The 19,025-nt window shown below is 41.6% G+C and overlaps 1 protein-coding gene across 2 annotated transcripts in view; it reads right to left on the bottom strand.

The window, feature by feature from the left end:
* Window positions 1-19,025, bottom strand: part of ZEB1 (zinc finger E-box binding homeobox 1) — a 203,336-nt gene that overhangs the window by 18,692 nt on the left and 165,619 nt on the right. For both annotated transcript variants that reach the window (XM_084620750.1, XM_084620751.1), the window contains exons 4-5: window positions 17,597-17,758; window positions 8,843-9,045 (exon numbers count right to left, since the gene is read on the bottom strand). In XM_084620750.1, coding sequence (XP_084476876.1) covers window positions 8,843-9,045; window positions 17,597-17,758 — 365 coding nt within the window. The remainder of the gene's footprint in view (window positions 1-8,842; window positions 9,046-17,596; window positions 17,759-19,025) is intronic.

Here is a 19,025-nt window from a genome sequence, read left to right as displayed (position 1 = left end):
ATCTACACTGAACAGACTGTCCTGCTAATAGAAAAGGAGTACTTGTGGCACCTTAGAGACTAACCAATTTATTTGAGCATAAGCTTTCGTAAGCTACTGTAGCTCACGAAAGCTTATGCTCAAATAAATTGGTTAGTCTCTAAGGTGCCACAAGTACTCTTTTTCTTTTTGCGAATACAGACTAACACGACTGTTACTCTGAAACCTGTCCTGCTAATGTTCCATCTGAAGTATAGGTAATGGCTTCCTGCTAAGACTAAGCAAAATTGGGCGTGGACAGGTGATTTGCCATCTGACTCCAAACTCCCATCTTTTAAAGAACCTCTTAATTTTCCACTAGCTTTGCTGAGGGCTTTGTTTGAAACAATGGGTTCCCTTCCACATGGCAGAAAGTATAAAAGGTCCTGGAAACACCCCAATTTTGCCTCTTTCCTACTGGACTATGGACTTATACTAATGGGAGCATTCTAACCAAGAGACTGAGGTCCTTTCAATGATTTGGAAGCAACCACAGACTTATCAAGCCAGCAGTTTATTCCATCACTGCTACAAGCCTGAACCAAGAACTTTGCATTTATTGTATGTATTTGATTCCTTTTACCAATTTGAACTCTCATCTTTCTTTCTTTTTATGAATAAACCTTTAGATTTTAGATACTAAAGGCTTGGCAACAGCATGATTTTTGGGTTATATATTGACGTGGGTGTGTGGCTGGTCCTTTGGGATTAGAAGAACCTTTTATTTGATGAGGCTAGTTGTAAAGAACCACTCATCTTTAAATCCAGTGTTTTGGGGGGTGATACAAGGATTGGAATACTTAAGGAAACTGCTTTTATAACTTCTTGTTAGACAGTGTTGTGAGACAGAAGTTTACTTTTGTTGCTGGTTTGGTATATCTTATGAAGGAATAACCACCAGTTTGGGGTATGTCTACTCTATTTCTCAGCAGTTTGTCTTGAATTTGGGTATGCTCAGTTGTGACCCACTGAGGCACAGTTACAAGTCTCAACTGGAGTATTATCTCCAGTTCTGGGCACCACACTTCAGGAAAGATGTGGAAAAATTGGAGAAGAACAACAAAAATTATTAATGGTCTAGAAAACATGACCCATGAAGGAAGATTGAAAAAAATGGGTTTGTTTAGTTTGGAAGAGAGAAGACTGAGAGGGGACATGATAACAGTTTTCAAGTATATAAAAAGTTGTTACAGAGAGGAGGGAGAAGAATTGTTCTTCTTAACCTCTGAGGGTGGGACAAGAAGCAATGGGCTTAAATTGCAGCAAGGGAGGTTTAGGTTGGACATCAGGAAACTTTCTGTCAGTGTGGTTAAGCACTGGAATAAATTGACTAGGGACGTTGTGGAATCTCCATCATTGGAGATTTTTAAGAGCAGGTTAGACAAACACCTGCCAGGGATGGTCTAGATAACACTTAGTCCTCCCATGAGTGCAAGGGACTGGACTAGATGACCTCTCGAGGTCCCTTCCAGTTCTATGACTCTATAATGTGTCCTATAATAGCCAGGGGAATCTTGTACTGAAATTTGAGAGCCTCTTCCACATACTCTAAGAAAGGGGATAGCTGTTCAGCTTACAGAATAGATGAGTGTGATGTTTTTTATGTGATAGAGGGTTCAGTGACAGAGTCTTGACACTGACAAACCCCCAGCACCCATTAACAGAGGAGACTCCAACTCAGAAGATATTATAAAATCCTTAGGGTACCTAAACCCTTGCACTACCAACAATATCAAAGATTGGGCTGTGTGGGAACCTGTAGCAGATGGTTTTGATACTGATACAGCTGGTACTGAGCACTTGATACGGGATTCCCTCAGTACCATAGGCAGATGAGCTGTTTTTGATACCACTGATTTTATTATTACTGTTACCACATGTTGTTCAAGGATGGATTTGGTCTTTTCAATCATGTCTCTGCAGCTCTGGGTATGGGTATCCAAACTTGGTACTGAGTTTGTCTTAAATGACAGACTCCTCTTCACCTTTGTAGTAGCACTTTCACTCGGAACCTGCATGGAACTCCCCTTGTGACCTGAGGCCTCTGTAGACTTTTTGTGAGATGGTGACAGAGAACTTCTTGAAGATCCACTCCTTACTTCCTTCAGCTTAGAGGCAGATGTAAATGAGGACTTTGGTACTGTAGATATACTCACTGCCGTGGTACTATCTATCTTTCTACCAGTGTCTCATGACTGAGATGTCCATGTGTACAGGGCACTGGCTGTACGGGGAGGTCTATGCACTGAAGATATGAGTATTGCCCAGACCGTGGAGGCACAGGGAGTGTCCTTCACTTATTGGAATAGCCTCATGACAAAAGAGGCACCTCTTGAATCCCAGGGAGCCTGGCATTCTCGAGCCAAACTAAAGAAAATGTAACCCCCATAAGGGTACCTCTCTTAACAATATAATAATCTCTATAAATAAAATGTTTTTTGGTTTCTAAAGAAAAAAGAAACAAAGGGAACAACTGTTCCAACAACTATAACACTATAACAGTAAGTAACTACAGTATAAGGTAACTATTTGAGGAAAAAGCTAAATATTAGAGAACAGGCACACAGTAAACTCCATTTTGGGCTAAAGGTGGTTGAGAAGGTACCGAGGGCCATTCATTTACGCAGCCCAGTATAAATCTTGGCGTGGGACACAAGAATGCATGGGGTGCATCACCGGCCAAATGGGCACTGTTATCAAAAATCTCTGATCAAAAGGTGCAGGGTCCAGCACATCTGAAGTGGAGTGCCCACAGGGACACCACTCAAAGAATTATAACTTACTTAAATGATAAATTAACATGTATACAGTAACAAGGATCAACCAGAATACATTAGAACCATCCAAAACATTTACCACTAGGAACATCCAGCAGTACTTAAAGTGAAAGTATCCATACTTGTGGAACCAAGCCAACTAAAAGATAGCAGGTAAGACAGCCAATGGAAAGTCAAGAAATGTTTACAGGGAGTATTCACTTAAGTATCTAGGAACTACCATGCCAGATCAAACCAGTGATCCATGTAGTCTAGTATCCTGTGTCAGACAGTGGCTAGTACCAGATGCTTCAGAAGAAAGTCCCCAGTAATGTATAATTATGGAATAACCTGCTCTTTTCCCCTAATTCCCATCAGCTAGTAAAAGTTTATGTCCAGAAGAATTCTTATTTATATCCCTTGTAATATTTTCTCTTATTTAATTATTCCTGAGGGAATTCTGAGCCAAAAAATTAAAAATTCTGCACCAAAAAATAAAAATTCTATGCACAATATTTTAAAATTCTGCAAAATTCTGCAAATTTTATTTGTCAATAAATAAATGTGGAGGGTCCAGGATGGCAGTGGGTCCAGGCCACTGGCTGCACAGAGATGGGAGATCACCCGGCAGCCCCCCACCCCCTGGGACAGGGACTCAGCAGTGAAGCTGCACCTGACCCTGACACAGCAGAAGGGCCAGGTCTGCCCCAGAAACATGCCGGGGCCCTGCCCCTTGATGCCAGATGCAGCTGGTGTGGGCAGGCAGCCCCAGCCCAGCAGGATTCCAGTGTGGAGGGATCCAGGTGAAGGATGAGAGGGTTCTGTGGGGGGCAAACTGGATGCACGTGGCTCAGTGGTTATTCTGGATGTGAAGAGACTTGTTGGTTCCAGGTGCAGGGACAATGGGACTCTGCTGTGGAGGTGGCTGGAGCTCAGCAGGGGTGGTCTGGGTGTGGGGGGGATGTAGCTCAGTCAGGGGGGTCCAGATGTTGGAGAAGTGGGGCTTGGTAGGGTGGGGGTCCAGTGGGGTGAGGGGTCTGGGTGGCTTGTTGGGGTGGTCCAGGTGTGCGGGGGCAGGGGGTTTCCAGGTGCAGGGGAGTGGGGGTACTCAGGGTGGGGGTTCGATGGGCCTGCTTAGCAGGGGAGCCCCTGCTGCTGCCACCACCAAGGGAATGCCGCATGACCTGCTCCCGCTCCCCCCCCCCACAATTCTCCTATCCCTTTCTTTTCCCCATCCCCACCCCCCTGCCCCAACTCTTCTCTCACTCCCACAACCCCCTGCCCTATCCTATCCCCACTGCTTCTTCCCTGCTTCCCCCACCCCTCTTGCCCTGCCCCATGGCAGGCACTCACCACTGTACAGAAAACCACCCAGCACACATAGAAGGGGAAGTCGACTGGCACTAGGACCCAGAGGCAGCATCCAGCTGCCGACTTAGGAACCCAAGTGGCCACCTTCTCTCACCCTGGCAGCTCTGCACCTGCAGAAATGGGAGGAGCAGTGGCACACGCTCCCCCGCCCATATCTTGCCGTCCCACCCACACCCGCAGTGATTTACTGCTGCTCCAGGCGATGAAAACTAGGTGCCATCTGGTCTGTGACCATTCTTGCAGTTTCCCTTTGCTTTCCCGTCATTTTCTGCAGGGAAGCAAAGAAATCTTCAGAGAGACATGATTTCTGTGCCCGCCCAGTGGCACAGAATTCCCTCAGGAGTATTTAATGTAATTGTGATGCTCTTTTTAGCCATATAGATATCTAATTATTTTTAACCCCGCTGAGCTTTTGGACACCATGATATTTTGCAGCACTGAAGTTAATCTATGTATTGTGTAAAAAAAGTATTTCCGCAATCATTTTTAAGTCTGACACTTTTCATTTGAATGGGCTGTTATTTTGTTCTTAACTTATGAGGAAGAGTAAACAGGAGCTCTCAATTTACCTTTCTCTACTCTATTCTCTATTTTGTACCCTACCATGTTCCCTGTTTTCTCCTCTCTAAACAGTCTCAGTCTTTTCAATCTCTCCTCATGCGGAAGCTTTTCCATGCATTTTTGTCATTCAACTCTCGATCCCCTTTTATTTTTGCTGTATATTTTTGAGGTGAAGTAATCATAACTGAACACAGTATTCCAGGTAAGGATATGCATTCAATTTATATAATGGCATTATAATATCCTCAGTCTTATTTCCTGTCCCATCTACAGTAGAACCCCAGAGTTATGAACACCTCGGGAATGGAGATTGTTCCTAACTCTGAAACGTTTGTAACACTGAACAAAACATTATGGTTCTTTCAAATGTTTACAACTGAACACTGACTTAATGCAGTTTTGAAACTTTACTATGCAGAAGAAAAATTCTGCTTTTAACCATCTTAATTTAAATAAAACAGTTTCCTTACTTGTCAACTTTTTTTTAGTAGTCTATGTTTAACACAGTACAGTACTGTATTTGCTTTTTTTTGGTCTCTGATGATGCTTGATTGTGTACTTCTGGTTCCAAATGAGGTGTGTGGATGACCGTTTAGTTTGTAACTTTGGTGTTCGACTGTACATCCTAACATTTTGTTTGTTTTTTTGATCATTGCTGTGCTTGGACAAGATATGGTAATTGATCTGTCCACAGTGATACCCCGGTTTTTCTTGACAGAGCACCTAAATCATAGGATATTGTATCTGTTCCATGACTGGAAAACATAACCATTATAAACTACTTTCATTTCTGAGTGAAACAAGTTCCACTGGAGTCAAGAAACACAAAATGATCCAACCTTACAACAGCATGACAGTGTAATTCTACATGGCTTGCCAACGGAAAATGCTCAGGCAAATCCAAAAATAAAATGTCCTGGGACAGAGATGAAATTGTTGCATATGATGGGATTCTTTACAAAGAAATTCTTTACCCGTCATAATATCACACAAATAAGTCAGAAATGCTAAGAATAATCCATGCTGTCTCTGAGTACTGAAAACTGTAAGAACAGAGACTGAGATATCCTCCTCTGGTCAGCTATTAATTCAGTCATAGAAGAAAAGTACCCAAAATGTGAAGTCTGCAATATATGTGGGGAAAAGGAATGTAAAAAACCCTCTGAAATCACATAAGATTCCTGACTGAACTGGGTCCAAGGCTAGCACAGATCTGTTTGAAGTGAATGGAAAAGTTTGTCTCTTCTTGATAGACTACTGATGTGTTTTTATTTTAAATGAGGTTTGAACAACATGTCAAATAGCAATGTAATAGTGTAATACATTGCACTGGATTCCAGATGAGTTAACAAGTGAAGGCCCATACTTAGAATCATAGAATATCCTGGTTGGAAGGGGCCTCAGGAGGTCACCTAGTCCAACCACCTGCTCAAAGCAGGGCCAATCCCCAATTTTTTCTCCAGATCCCTAAATGGCCCCCTCAAGGATTGAACTCACAACCCTAGGTTTAGCAGGCCAATGCTCAAACCACTGAGCTATCCCTCATGAATGGCTCATTTGAACAATTCTCTTTGATACTTTCAAGCACACCACATCAAGTTTTACCAATGCACTGCCAAATGGGTTAACAGAAAAGTCAGAATAAAAAACAAAGAACTCGATTAAAAACGTTGGTGAATTCAAAGGATTGAGACACAGCTTTGTTGGAATATCACAGGTCTTCACAATGATTTCTTAGGACTATGAGTTCAGAGACTTCTAGAGAAACAGCCAAAAACCTTAGTACCAACAACTAACAAGCTTCTTGAGACAAAGACAAATTACTTTGAAGTAGTTACAAAAGAGCTACCTAGAAAGCAGAATACAAGAAATAGTATGATAAGATTGCCAAACAGTTATTCCTGCTGCAAGTAAAAGAAATGTTAGATTTCTTGGTACAATGGGGAAGTTCCAGAAGACTGGAAAAAAGTGAAAGTTGTGCCTTATTTGAAAAGGGTAAACCAAATGACTTGGATAATCACAGGCCAGTTAGCTTGACATTGATCCCAGAAAAAACTGTAAAAAGATTTAAAGGATAGTAAAATAATTAATGCCAATCAACATGGCTTTATGAAAAATATGTCTTGTCAACAAATTTTAATATAGTTTTTTGATGATATTACAATTTTAGTTGATAAAGGTAACTATTGACATAATATAATTAGACTTCTGCATGGTACTTGACTTAGTACTGCATAACATTCTGATAAAGATTAACACTATACAAAAATCAATGTCAGCCATATTAAATGGATTAAAAACTTGTTAACAAATAGATTTCAAAAAGCAATTTTTTAATGGGGAAACTTATGAGGTGTTTCTAGGGGAGTTCCACTAGGATCCGCTATTGACCCAATGCCATTCAGTATATTTATCAATGATCTAGAAGAAAACAAAATCATTGCTTGTAAAATTTGTAGATGATACAAAAATTGATTGAGTGGTAAATAATGATGCGGACAAGTCAGTTACACAAACTGATGTGGATAGCTTGGTAAGGTGAGCTCATTTTAATAACATGCGTTTTAATTCAGCCAAATGAAAGGTCATACATCTAGGAACAAAGACCGTAGGCCACACTTACAAGATAGGAATGTAATGACACTGAAAAGGATTTAGAGGTAATGGTAGATAACCAACTGAACATGAGCTCCCAGTGCAAAGCTGTGGCTAAGTGGATGAACATGGTTCTTGGAGGCAAAAGCAGGGGAATAACAAATAGGTGTAAGGACATAATATTACCTCTGTATATGGCATTAATGAGACCATTACTGGAATACTGTGTCCAGTTCTGGTGTCCACACTTCAAAAATTGGAAAGGATTCAGAAAAGAGCTATAATTATGATTTGAGAACTGAAAAATGATAGTGAGAGACATATAGCTATATAGTGATAGATTTAAACGAAACATATTGAGCTTCTTATTGAAGAGAAGATTAAGAGGTCACTTGATCATAGTCCACAAGTACCTAGATAGAGACGATATTTCTGATAGCAGACAGCTCTTAAATCCAGCAGAAAAGGGTAAATTGAGATCCAATGGTTAGAAGCTGAAACTAGACAAATTCAGAAATAAGGTGCAATGTTTTAACAATAATGGTGATTAACCATTGGAACAACTTACCTAGAGACATGATGAATTTTCTGTGACTTAGTCTTTAAATTAAGAGTGGCTTTTTTTAAAAAAAAATATACTCTAGCTCAAACAGAAGTTGTGGGCTTGATGCAGAAATGAATGGATGAGATTTTATGGCTTGCGTTATGCAGAAGGTCAGGGTAGAGGATCGTACTGGTCCCTTCTGGCTTTAAAAAAAATATCTATGAATTAATGAAGTTCAAATGGAAAGTTACTTACAACCTGCCAAAGTAACAGCTATACCAAGATCATACATCATAAGCAATCCTGAGAGTCAGTCATACAAGAGGAATAGAGGAGCTGAGTAATCTGTTAGTCCCACTTATCTCAGCATGCATGTGAGATCTCAGCACCTTTCAGGATCAAAAAAACATGTTTAGAATAATTTTTGGCCTTTTTGTTGATTTTTTCTAGTATTGCATCATTTTATTTATGTACAAACAATTATTTTCATTACTCAAATGTCCATAAAGAACCTACTTACAACCTATATTTCATAAAGACAGTGATTCTTCCTGCAGTAAGAAAGCAAGAAAAATGCATTTGGAGATCCAAAATTATCAAATGATCTTTGTGAAAAAAAACGTCATTGGTTGAGTACAAAATTTGATGTAATATCTGGTGTAGTCACAAGGCTCAGGCATCAATAGCCAATTGGTACAAAATTTAAGAAAACACACTACCTATAAGGCAATAAAACACTTCAAGAAATTCAATTATTGTACATGAAGTGGCTGAAGGCACCTCATTTGGGGCCTAATCCCACAGTGATTACCAACAGAAAAGTATGAATTTAATAGCAAGTTTGCCCAAGCAAAGACCATAGGATCAGGACCTTAGAATGTAGGTAATCTGGTATACCCACACTCTTAGCTTTGCATTATCGCTAACATAAATAAGTCTTTATAGATATTGTTACAAGTATGATAATCAATATATAATTAATAAAACTGCCACTTACTTGATCTCTTCCTGATTTATGTGATGTCATGTGGCGTTCAAGTTGTGTTCTATATGCAAATGTGTAACTGCATAATGAGCAACTAAAGTTATCCTCATTTTTTTCATGGCGATATTTAATGTGTTCCTTCAGAGAGGTAAAGCGTTTGTAACCTCTATCACAATATGGGCAGGTAAGCAGTTGGGAAAATGCATCTGGTGTTCCTGCAAAGGACAAACAATAAACCTTTATTGAGATAAAATGAAAGATCAAATATATTAATATGAATAAACATATTGGGGATATATTTTCACATACGTGAGTTCATGTAATTTCCATAATGTACATGGAGGAATATACCTCAGAATAAGAATTCTTATTTCAGTTTTTCCTAGCATGTATTCACTCATTACCTGTGGTACAAATGTCACTAATATGCAGTTGAGGAAAGAGGGAAGAAAGCAGAGAACAAACAGGTTTGATTCTGATCTCACTTACACCCAGGTTCACATTGATGTCACTCTACTGACTTTGATGGAGTTACTTGTGCTTTACATCAACAAAGTAAAACCAGAATTAGTCTCTCTATGACTAGACAGGACTGTATGTGAGAAGACATGTTTATGGTTTTATATGTAAGTACATATATTCAAGAACGCTTACACTGATATCTAAACATAACTATGTTATACAGAAAGTAACTTATGTATAACATTGTAAACATCCTGGCCATTAATCTTCTCACATATTTAACAATAAAAATGAAAATATTGTTTCAAAAGTCTCTTATTTTATTTTCACATAATAAAAACCTGGTTTTAGGAATGTAGGATTTACCATATTAGATCAGACTATTGATCTATTAAGTGCAGTATCCCGCCTCTGGCAGTTCCAATCCTTCATGCTTCAGAGGAAATGGAAGGCAATTCTTGCCATCATGCAATTTATCCAACTGTGCAGAACTATTGCAAAGGAGAGGGCAGAATTTCTATTTGAACCCCACTGATTATGATCTTATACCCTGAAGCACAAGGTGTAAATGTCCATGGACTGTTATTTTAACTTGCATAACTACAAATATTATTAATACTCATAAAATTAGCCAGTACCTTTGAAAGTAGTTCTAAATTATTTATCTTGATGACCTGTGGCAATTAATACCACAGGCTGATTATATGCTCCATAAAGAAGCATTTCCTTTTGTTTGCTTGGAATTTACTGCCTTTCAGTTTTATCGAGTGTTCCATTGTTCTTGCACAGAGGGACAAAGAAAAGAGGAGACATATCAATTTTCACTATATTCTTCGTAGTGTTGTGTCTCTCAACTAAGTCCCTTCTTAATCTTTGCATTTTCAGGGTAAGTAATGCTCATATTTGCAGGCATAGGTATAGTTTGACTTCTACATCTGGGGGGGCAGTTCCAGTCAGGCCACCAGGGCAACATATGGGAGGGAGGGGACAAATTCCGTACTTGCCCCCAGAGGCTCCATTTCAGATTGGGGGGGAAGGAGATTTAACAGTGATTCAGGAGTCTGATTTGTCTTGCGTGCCCCCAAGTTTCACCTTACTTAAAAACTACTTGCTTACAAAATCAGACATAAAAATACAAAAGTATCACAGCAAACTATTACTGAAAAATTGCTTACTTTCTCATTTTCACCATATAATTATAAAATAAATCAACTGGAATATAAATATTGTACTTACATTTCAGTGTATAGTATATAGAGCAGTATAAACAAGTCATTATCTGTATGAAATTTTAGTCTGTACTGATTTCCTAGTTCTTTTTATGTAGCATGCTGTAAAAATAGACAAATATCTAGATGACTTTATGTACCCCCTGGAAGACCTTGGCGAATGCCCAGGGGTACACATACCCCTGGTTGTGAACCACTGACTTAGGCAACTGAAAACTCTAGTGTTTTTGCTGATAATAGCTGAGAAATATCTGACAGGAGCATTGTATCTAATTCCTATATCAAGAAAGAAAATTAAATAAATATTAAACCCACTCAGCTCTAATACTTACATGTTCTGACATCTTGTGCCAAGTCTCTTATGAGACACTGGTTAGGTTTAAAATCGTAATGTATATTCTTACTCAGATACTCTTAATAAAGTCAGAAGAGACCATTGTGATCATCTAGTCTGACCTCCTGCACACTGCAGGCCACAGAACCTCATGCACTCACTCCTGTAATAGACCCCTAAGCTCTGGGGTCCTCATATCATAGTTTAAAGACTTCAAGTTACAGAGAATTCACTATTTACACTAGTTTAAACTGCAAGTTACCCATGCCCCATGTTGCAAAAGAAGGTTAAAAAAACCCACAGACTGTGCCAATCTGACCCAGGGGAAAATTCCTTCCTGACCTCAATATGATGATCAGTTAGACCCTGAGCATGTGGGCAAGACCCACCAGGCAGATACTTGGGAAAGAATTCTCTGTAGTAACTCAGAGCCCTCCCCATCTAGTGTCCCGTCTCCAGCCATTAGGGATTTTTGCTACAGGCAGTCGCCAATGGGCCACATGCCATTGTGAGCAGTCTCATCATACCATCCCTTCCATAAACTTATCAAGCTCAGTCTTGAAGCTAGTTAGTGTTTTTGCCCCCACAGCTCTCCTTCAGAGACTGCTCCAGAACTTCACCCCTCTGATGGTTAGAAACAATGTTCCCTCTAATTTTTGACCAGCTGTGTGGGCAAAAAATTTCTTCTGTGCAAATTTTTGACAGGCCGTGCGCCCAAAAAATTTATTCTGTGCAAATGTTTGTGCTTCTGTGCAAATGTTTGTGCATGCGGTGTTTCGCCATGTGCGTGGGGTTTAGGATGTGCGTGCAGACACACGCACAGCGTAGAGGGAACAGTGGTTAGAAACCTTGGCCTAATTTCAAGCCTAAACTTATTGATGGCCAGTTTATATGTATTTGTTCTGGGTTCCACATTGATGCTTAACTTAAATAACTCCTCTCCCTCCCTGGTATTTATCCCTCTGATGTACTTATACAGAGCAATCCTATCTCCCCTCAGCCTTCTATTGGTTAGACTAAACAAGCCAAGCTCTTTGAATCATAAGACAGCCTCCCTACTTCAATAAGGCCACAGCGCTGGCCACAACGCTGGCCACTGGCCGTTCTGTCAGGGCGGCACAGTTGATGTTGACGTGGCTTCAGGCCCATTCGCACCGGTCAAGTGTAGGCGAAGGGCTGAACTGTCCTTCTGTGCCAGAGGAATCGCCTTCTGGTGACCACGGTGGAGCCGTTGATGCCTGAGTCTGTCTGCTGACCATCGCCGTCGGAGACAGCTGTCAAGGGGACCAAGATGCAATGGGGAGCACTCCCACAGAGCAGGCAACCTAGACCTGCACCGAGAGGATGATGGGTGGGAGGGTGAATGGTGCCAGTAGTACGGAGAACAGTGTCTCCCTCTAGGTGATCCAGGTCAAGATGGCGGGGACCATGATCGCAGTGCCAGTGACCGAGAGCAAGCCCCAGAGGATCTGGGCTGTGACTCCGGCAATCTGCAGCGTGAAGGTGAAGAGCGTTGCTTTGTCTTGGGGGATTGGCAGTGCTCCACTGCCCCCTGAGAGGTCTTAGCGGCTGGCTTGCCCACACTGGGAGCCTTTGCTGATTCCTGAGGCATGTGTTGCGTTGATGGCATGAGTGGAGGCCTTTGCTCTCTCAGTGCTGGGGGAGCTTCTGAAGGTGTCAGTGCCATTAGGAGTTTAGGTTCCACGCCGCTCCTAGGAGTTAGTGGTGGACCTTTCAAGGGCTAAAGGCCCCAACTGGGGAGGCACGAATGTGTGGCTGTGGAGTGGCCGGGTAGCCCAAAGTGGATCTCTTGCCTGATGACCCATGGCCCTTCTTGCCTGGTGTTGGGGAGCCTTGCTTCCTAGCCTTCTATTTGGGCACCAGCAAAGGGGGAATGGTGACGAGCGGAGCACTGCACACCGAGGCAGATGAGTACTCAATGAGTCCTGGTGGGACGGCATGGAAGCTGGCTGAAGGGCAGACTGCACAAGGAGAGCCCGTAAATGAATATCCCGCTCCTTCTGCGTGCAGGGTTTAAAGTTTTTACAAATACAGTGTTCATCTCTCAGGTGTGATTCCTCCAAGCACTTGAGGCAGCTGCAATGGGGGTCACTTACAGGCATAGGCCTGTTGCAGTCTACGCAGGACTTAAACCCAGCCCAGGGTGAAGTCCCTGCTAGGACTCTTAACTGCAAACTACACTTAACAACTATTTAACACTAACTACTATAAACAAACTATTTATAAGGCCCTAAGGCTCGAAGTCAGTAAAGACAAAAACTGCTAGCCCTTGGTATGCAAGGAAAGGCGTTCCGACTAACCACCACGAGAGACAAGAAGGAACTGATCGGGCGTAGGGTCGGTGGTGCCTGATATACCTGTGCACGAATGCAACACCACTGCCAACCCTACGGATACCGCTAAGACAAAAATCTCCAATGACCACGCACATAGGCGCGCGCACTTCGAATGGAATTGACATGACCAAGCCCTCTAAAAAGAACACAAAACCTTTGTCACTCAAGAAAGTATGAAAGGTCAGTCAATGGTTCCGCGCGAGCTGCTCAAGGTACCTTGGAACCAGTAACCACTGGCATGTTCTTAAAATGTGGGCATCAGGCAAAATACCAGCAGAATGGAAAACGGCATCATAGTGTCCCTGTACAAGGGCAAAGGATCTCACATCAAATGTGGCAGCTACAGGCCAATCTCATTGCTATTGGTCCCTAGAAAGGTCTTTGTTCACGTTTGTCTTGGTGGGATGCAGCCACTCCTTAACAAACATTGTCCTCCACAGAAATCAGGTTTCCCTGTTGGGTGGTTGACCATAGACTCCATCCTTACCTCTGGCTTCTGGCTGATCTGCACTGAAAATTTAACCACTCACTCTATTTGACATATAACAACATCAGAGCAGCTTCTGATTAGGTGATATGTCAGCACTTTTCCTCGCCCTGAAAGGAGCTGGCTTTCCAGATGTTTAGATAAATCTGGTGTGCAGTCGTCACACTGGTATTGGTGCCAAGTGTGTGTAGTGGTTCACAGCTTTCTCCATGTTTCTACATGACCCCAGGTATGTGGCAGGGATGCATTCTCTCCCCAGCATTATTCTGTGAAGCTATCAACTGGATATTGGGACTTGCCGCTTCACATGTCAGAATCAAGGTGGGTCAAGAAGTTTTCACTGACCAAGACTACACCAACGATGCTGCCCTGCTAGTGGAGAAATCAGAGAATTTCAGCTCTGCCTTCCAAGATGTTGTCTCCACTATGGGGTTGAATGCCTCATGGCATGAATCTTGGAGCTGGGCCACCAGAACCACTGGTGCAGGTGGAATTGTCTATTATATTGAGTGTTGATGAGTTCGTTTAGCTAGGCTACAGGCAGCGTCCAAATATTTGCAGCAAACTGGATGTTCTTTGATGAAAATATCATGCAGCCTACTGCATGAAGTCCATGTCTCACTTATGGAAGCAAAAATGTCTGAGACTTGGGGTACGTCTATACTACACATGCTGTAGTGTAGACCAACGGTTCTCAACCTGAACCCCTGAGCAGCATGCAGCCCAAATAGCACATAGCTGCGGCCCAGCTGTGTTCTAAAAATATTCAAAATTTGCCACTCTGGGCTGGCAGGGAGCGGGGCTAGCTGAGTGGGAGACCTCGTCTGGCACCCTGCTGGAGTGCTCCTGCCAGCAGGGGGCTGGTGAGTGCTGCATGGTGGCAGGTTGCGGGAGAGTGCGTCTCTGGGCAGGCTAGGAGAGGGCTCTGGGCAGTGAAGGGGTGGGGGGCACTGGGAACTAGGGGTTTGTGGGGGTGCTGCAGCACCCCCAGGTCTTATGTGGGGCTCCGTTTCTGGCCCTGCACCTCAGGTACTGGCTGCTGGCCCGCACCAGGCACTTTGATCCTGGCCTGGCACTGGAGGTCCCAACCGCCTGCCTGGCGCGGTGGGATCCAGGTCCCAGCTGCCGGCTGCCTGGCCCTGGGTGGCGGTGTCCTGGCAGTCGACTGCCCAGCCGTGGGTGGTAGGGTCCCAGCTGCCAGCTGCCCAGCCCCTGACAGCAGGGTCCCGACTGTGAGATCCGGCTGCCCAGCCCTGCACTGTGGTCCAGTGTCCAGCTGCCCAGTTCCGTGTTCAGCTTCTGGTCCTACTCTGTGGAGGGGTCTCTGGGCAGGGGTTGCTGGGCACAGGGGAATGTGGGAGGTTGGGGGGAGGGAGGGAGGGCTCTGTGGTTCTTAACCTGTGGCCTGCAGCCCACAATGATAAAAAGGTTGAGAACCACTGGTGTAGACACTACAGTGACGTAAGGCGTTCTTCTGTTGCTGCAGAAAATCCTCCTCTCCGAGAGGCAGTGGCTAGGTTGATAGAATTCTTCCATTGACCTAGTGCTGTCTACACTAGGCTTAGGTCATCTTAACAATGTCTGTCAACAGTGTGAACTTTTCACACTCTGTGCAATGTAGCTAAGCTAACCTAACTGTAGGCCTGAAAGCCTGATCCATAGACTATAGTCAATTACCCCAGCCAGGCAGCCGGGACCATAGACCGTGTAATTGCTCAAGCCCACACCTAGGGGGCGTGGGCTATAGACTATTGCCGTTCACCTCAGGCAGGAGGCCTGGGCTACTGGCTGACTGGTTGTTTGCTTAATTGTCCTCTGAAGGTTTGAACTGCTATTGTGCAATTGCACAGCTGCATTCCAGGCTGCCTGACCAACTCCCCAGTGCCACCAGAGGCGGCACCTGGGCCCTGAGAGGTAAGAAGCTTACACTAACTTTCTAGTATAGACCAGCCCAAACTTCAGGATATCTCAAAACCTGTGTACTACCTCTATATACGGATCAGAAACCTAGACCTATAGGCAGACTTGAAGCACCTAAAGACACTCCATATGCACTGTTAGTGCCAAATCCTAAGCATACACTTGTTTGACTTTGTGTGAAATGTCATAATCTTGCAGAGATCTGGCCTTCCTTTAATTACTCATTACATTGAAAAGCAGCATTCCATACTTTTCAGCCATGACGTCAGGATGAACAAAAACACCCAAGCACAGTGTGCGATCAATCTCTCTATTGATGTGCAAAGGGGTGCATGCCTTGACCCTACCTAGCACTGCCCCCAAGTATTCATGGATTTGCAGGATTGAGCCAGATCTTGGAATTTCACTACATGATGCCTGGTGATGCAACAGTTCTCAGTAGGCTGATGCAACAGTTCTCAGTAGGGTATACATGTTTGATGATGGTAAATGTTTGGAACATCAGAAGCTAATATTTTATTTTTATTAAAAAAGAAACATCTCTTTGCATGGCATAAAATCTTTGTCACTTCAAAACAAAATTCCTTAGGTGTTAACACAACAAGTTATTTAAATTTATTAGATTAACAAAGTAACTGAACTTTTTTTTATACAGACAGGCCATAATATACAAAAATCAGAGCCTACATTTAGGCTACTAAGCCATTTTGTAGATACCTAAGTGCTTTTGAAATTCCCAGCTTGAACGTTTTAGGAGTACAAGTCCCATTGACTTCAAATGGCTGATGGAGCATAGCTCGGTCAAAGCACTTCTGTTTTCTTGACTTGTGGAGGTTCAATACATCTAAAGCTGATGTTGGTTGCAAATCGGCCATGGGCTATTTGTTTATCAATTATTGTGTTTGTGTTGTTCTTGCAGTAAGGATTTGAATAAGACTCTGGAATTGTCTTTTCAGTTCAGATCAGCATTTTTCATTACAGCTACGAATTTCCAGTAAGAAACTTCTTAATAGAAAAAAATCTGTATAAATTCTGAATTTTGCTAACAACCAGGAAGCTAATTAAGAAAATTAGTGCAGAACATCGATTTTTGCAATGTAAGGTTATAAAATGGGAAGAAAGAACTAGCAACATGTAAATCAAAAATCTGATTTCAACTAAAAATCGTGTTTTAAATTTAAAAAATAATTTAATTTTTTGTAAATAATCATTTTTATCCATCTTGCAATTTATCTCCACTATGATAAACAACCATTAATTGTTATTTTTCTGCTGTTTAGCCATTTCTTATTCCAGAAGAGGATTTTGTACGTAAGCCAGTATTTCTTATTTTCTTATTAGTCTTTTGAGAAGGAACTTGCCATAAATGATTTAGATCTTCAAGGAATTATCATCTAGCAGATTCTCTTTGCCAATTATTTTTATTACATGTTTCAAATAGCCAGCCTGTTACAGAGACACAAGTTACTTTTACAGAAAGTGTGCTAGTTTGACTCAATCCATTTACATTAATTTAAATGTTGTTTTATTATGCTTTTACGTTTATTATCAAATGGAGTACTAGACCATTATTTTACACTCCGTTATTGTAGACTAGCATTTCCACTTAACAACTCCCAGTACAAATAATCCAAACCCAAATGTTTTAATTATCGCATGTATTAGTTGTTACTTTCACACAAGACAAGTAAGTGAAACAGAACGTATAAGAGGGTATAAATGAAATCTATCATAAAAATAAATAGTCAATGCTAAACCTAAGGCCATTTAAGCTTCAGAAACCTTAGAAGTAATTTTTGCTTGATTATAGCCTCATTTCATAATAATCAGTGGTTTGAACTTCCATCTATTTCCACAGCTACACAGCCTACAATAGATGCATGGATCCTTATCTTTCTAAAATATAGGGAATTTGTAGGTCAACCTTTCAGTGTAATTCATTTTGTAAAGACTACTGATTAGTGAAATAATATTTACCATTTTCATCCTGACCACTAGCTTCTGGTGTGCCTTGTCTCTGGTCCTCCTCAGGTGCTTCAGGATAAATAACAGCTGTATCTTCCTGTTGAAGGAATTCTTCAACATTGGGGTCATGATTTTGTTCATTTTCTACTTCGGAATCACCTTCATCTTCTTTTACTAAAATGAAAAAAAAAGCTTTGTTAATGGAATTTCAATGTCACATGAAAATATTTTAAAATAATACATAAATGACAGTAATATTTTGCACTTCTATAGCATCTTCCATTCAAGGATCCCAGTGCACTTCACAAATATTAATTAAGTCTTAGGTTAAGCCCTGTGAGATAAAAGAGTTTTAGCCCAGTTTTACAAACAGAGAAACTGTGGCATAGTTAAGTTAAAAGGACACCAACTTAAACAAAATCAAAGTTCATCTGTATAATGTTTCACTGTTTTCCTTTCAGGCTCAGTTATTTAGTCAGTCACTGTCCCCGGTCCGTATTTGTCTTTCACAAAGCAATTGGGGGAAGAAATAGGAAAATGTAGTTGTAAAACCACAAAAATTAGCAAGCAGAGTTAGAGGAATGTGTCTTAAACTATTTTTAGATTTTGACTAGATTTCAAGTTGGCAGTGTCTCTAAGAGATTTTGCTCAATATCACACAAAGTCTGTATCAAAACCAGGCATTGCATGTGGATTTCCTGCCGTCCTGTCCTTCACTTAATTCATAAGACTATTCTCCTCCATGAAAGGAAATGCATACTCTTTTTTCAACATGTTTAACACACTGGGGTAAGCTGAAAACAGCAGTTGAACAGATAAGACTTAATTAATTTCTAAATAGGCACATTCAGAGGAAACCACTCAAAGCCTGCCTATTTGGAACAACAATCAATTCCACTGCACTAGTTGGACCCAGGATTTGCCTTAAAAAGTGTACAGACTGAAAAGAAATCCCCTACAGGTAGCAATTATCAAGACCTCCCTTCAAACCACTAAATGTTGGCATTATGTTTTTATTTCCCATTGTGGATTCCCTTCCTGAATGGTTTCTCCATCTTCAGACTCATAGAAGATAATACAAAAGTTAAAAATTAGGACAATTTTTTTTTAAAGTCCTAACTTTGTCCATGTTAGGCTCCTTTCTTCAACTTAACTTTTCCAAAATCTTGGGATAAAATGATGGATTCTTGATCATGACTGAGTGATTCTATTCTGAATGGCACTTGCCATTCCTTCAGCTTCTTTGGGTCCTGCAATTGCAAGGCTGAATTTGTTCAAGACACAATTTTTAACTATATTTAAAGTTTGTTCATTACTGCAAACCTGTAGGACATATTCATGCAGATTTTCATTGAAAGCATGCTTCCTGGCTGAAATGCAGTAAGCTTGAGAGTTTGAGTAGCTTGTTCACCAGCGTTTGGCCATGGATTTCAAACAAACA

The sequence above is a fragment of the Lepidochelys olivacea genome (genome assembly GCF_965140295.1).
Source record: "Lepidochelys olivacea isolate rLepOli2 genome assembly, chromosome: 2".
NCBI lineage: Eukaryota > Metazoa > Chordata > Testudines > Cheloniidae > Lepidochelys > Lepidochelys olivacea.
The sequence above is the reverse complement of the archived record's forward strand: the minus strand, read 5'-3'. Positions and strand labels throughout refer to the sequence as shown.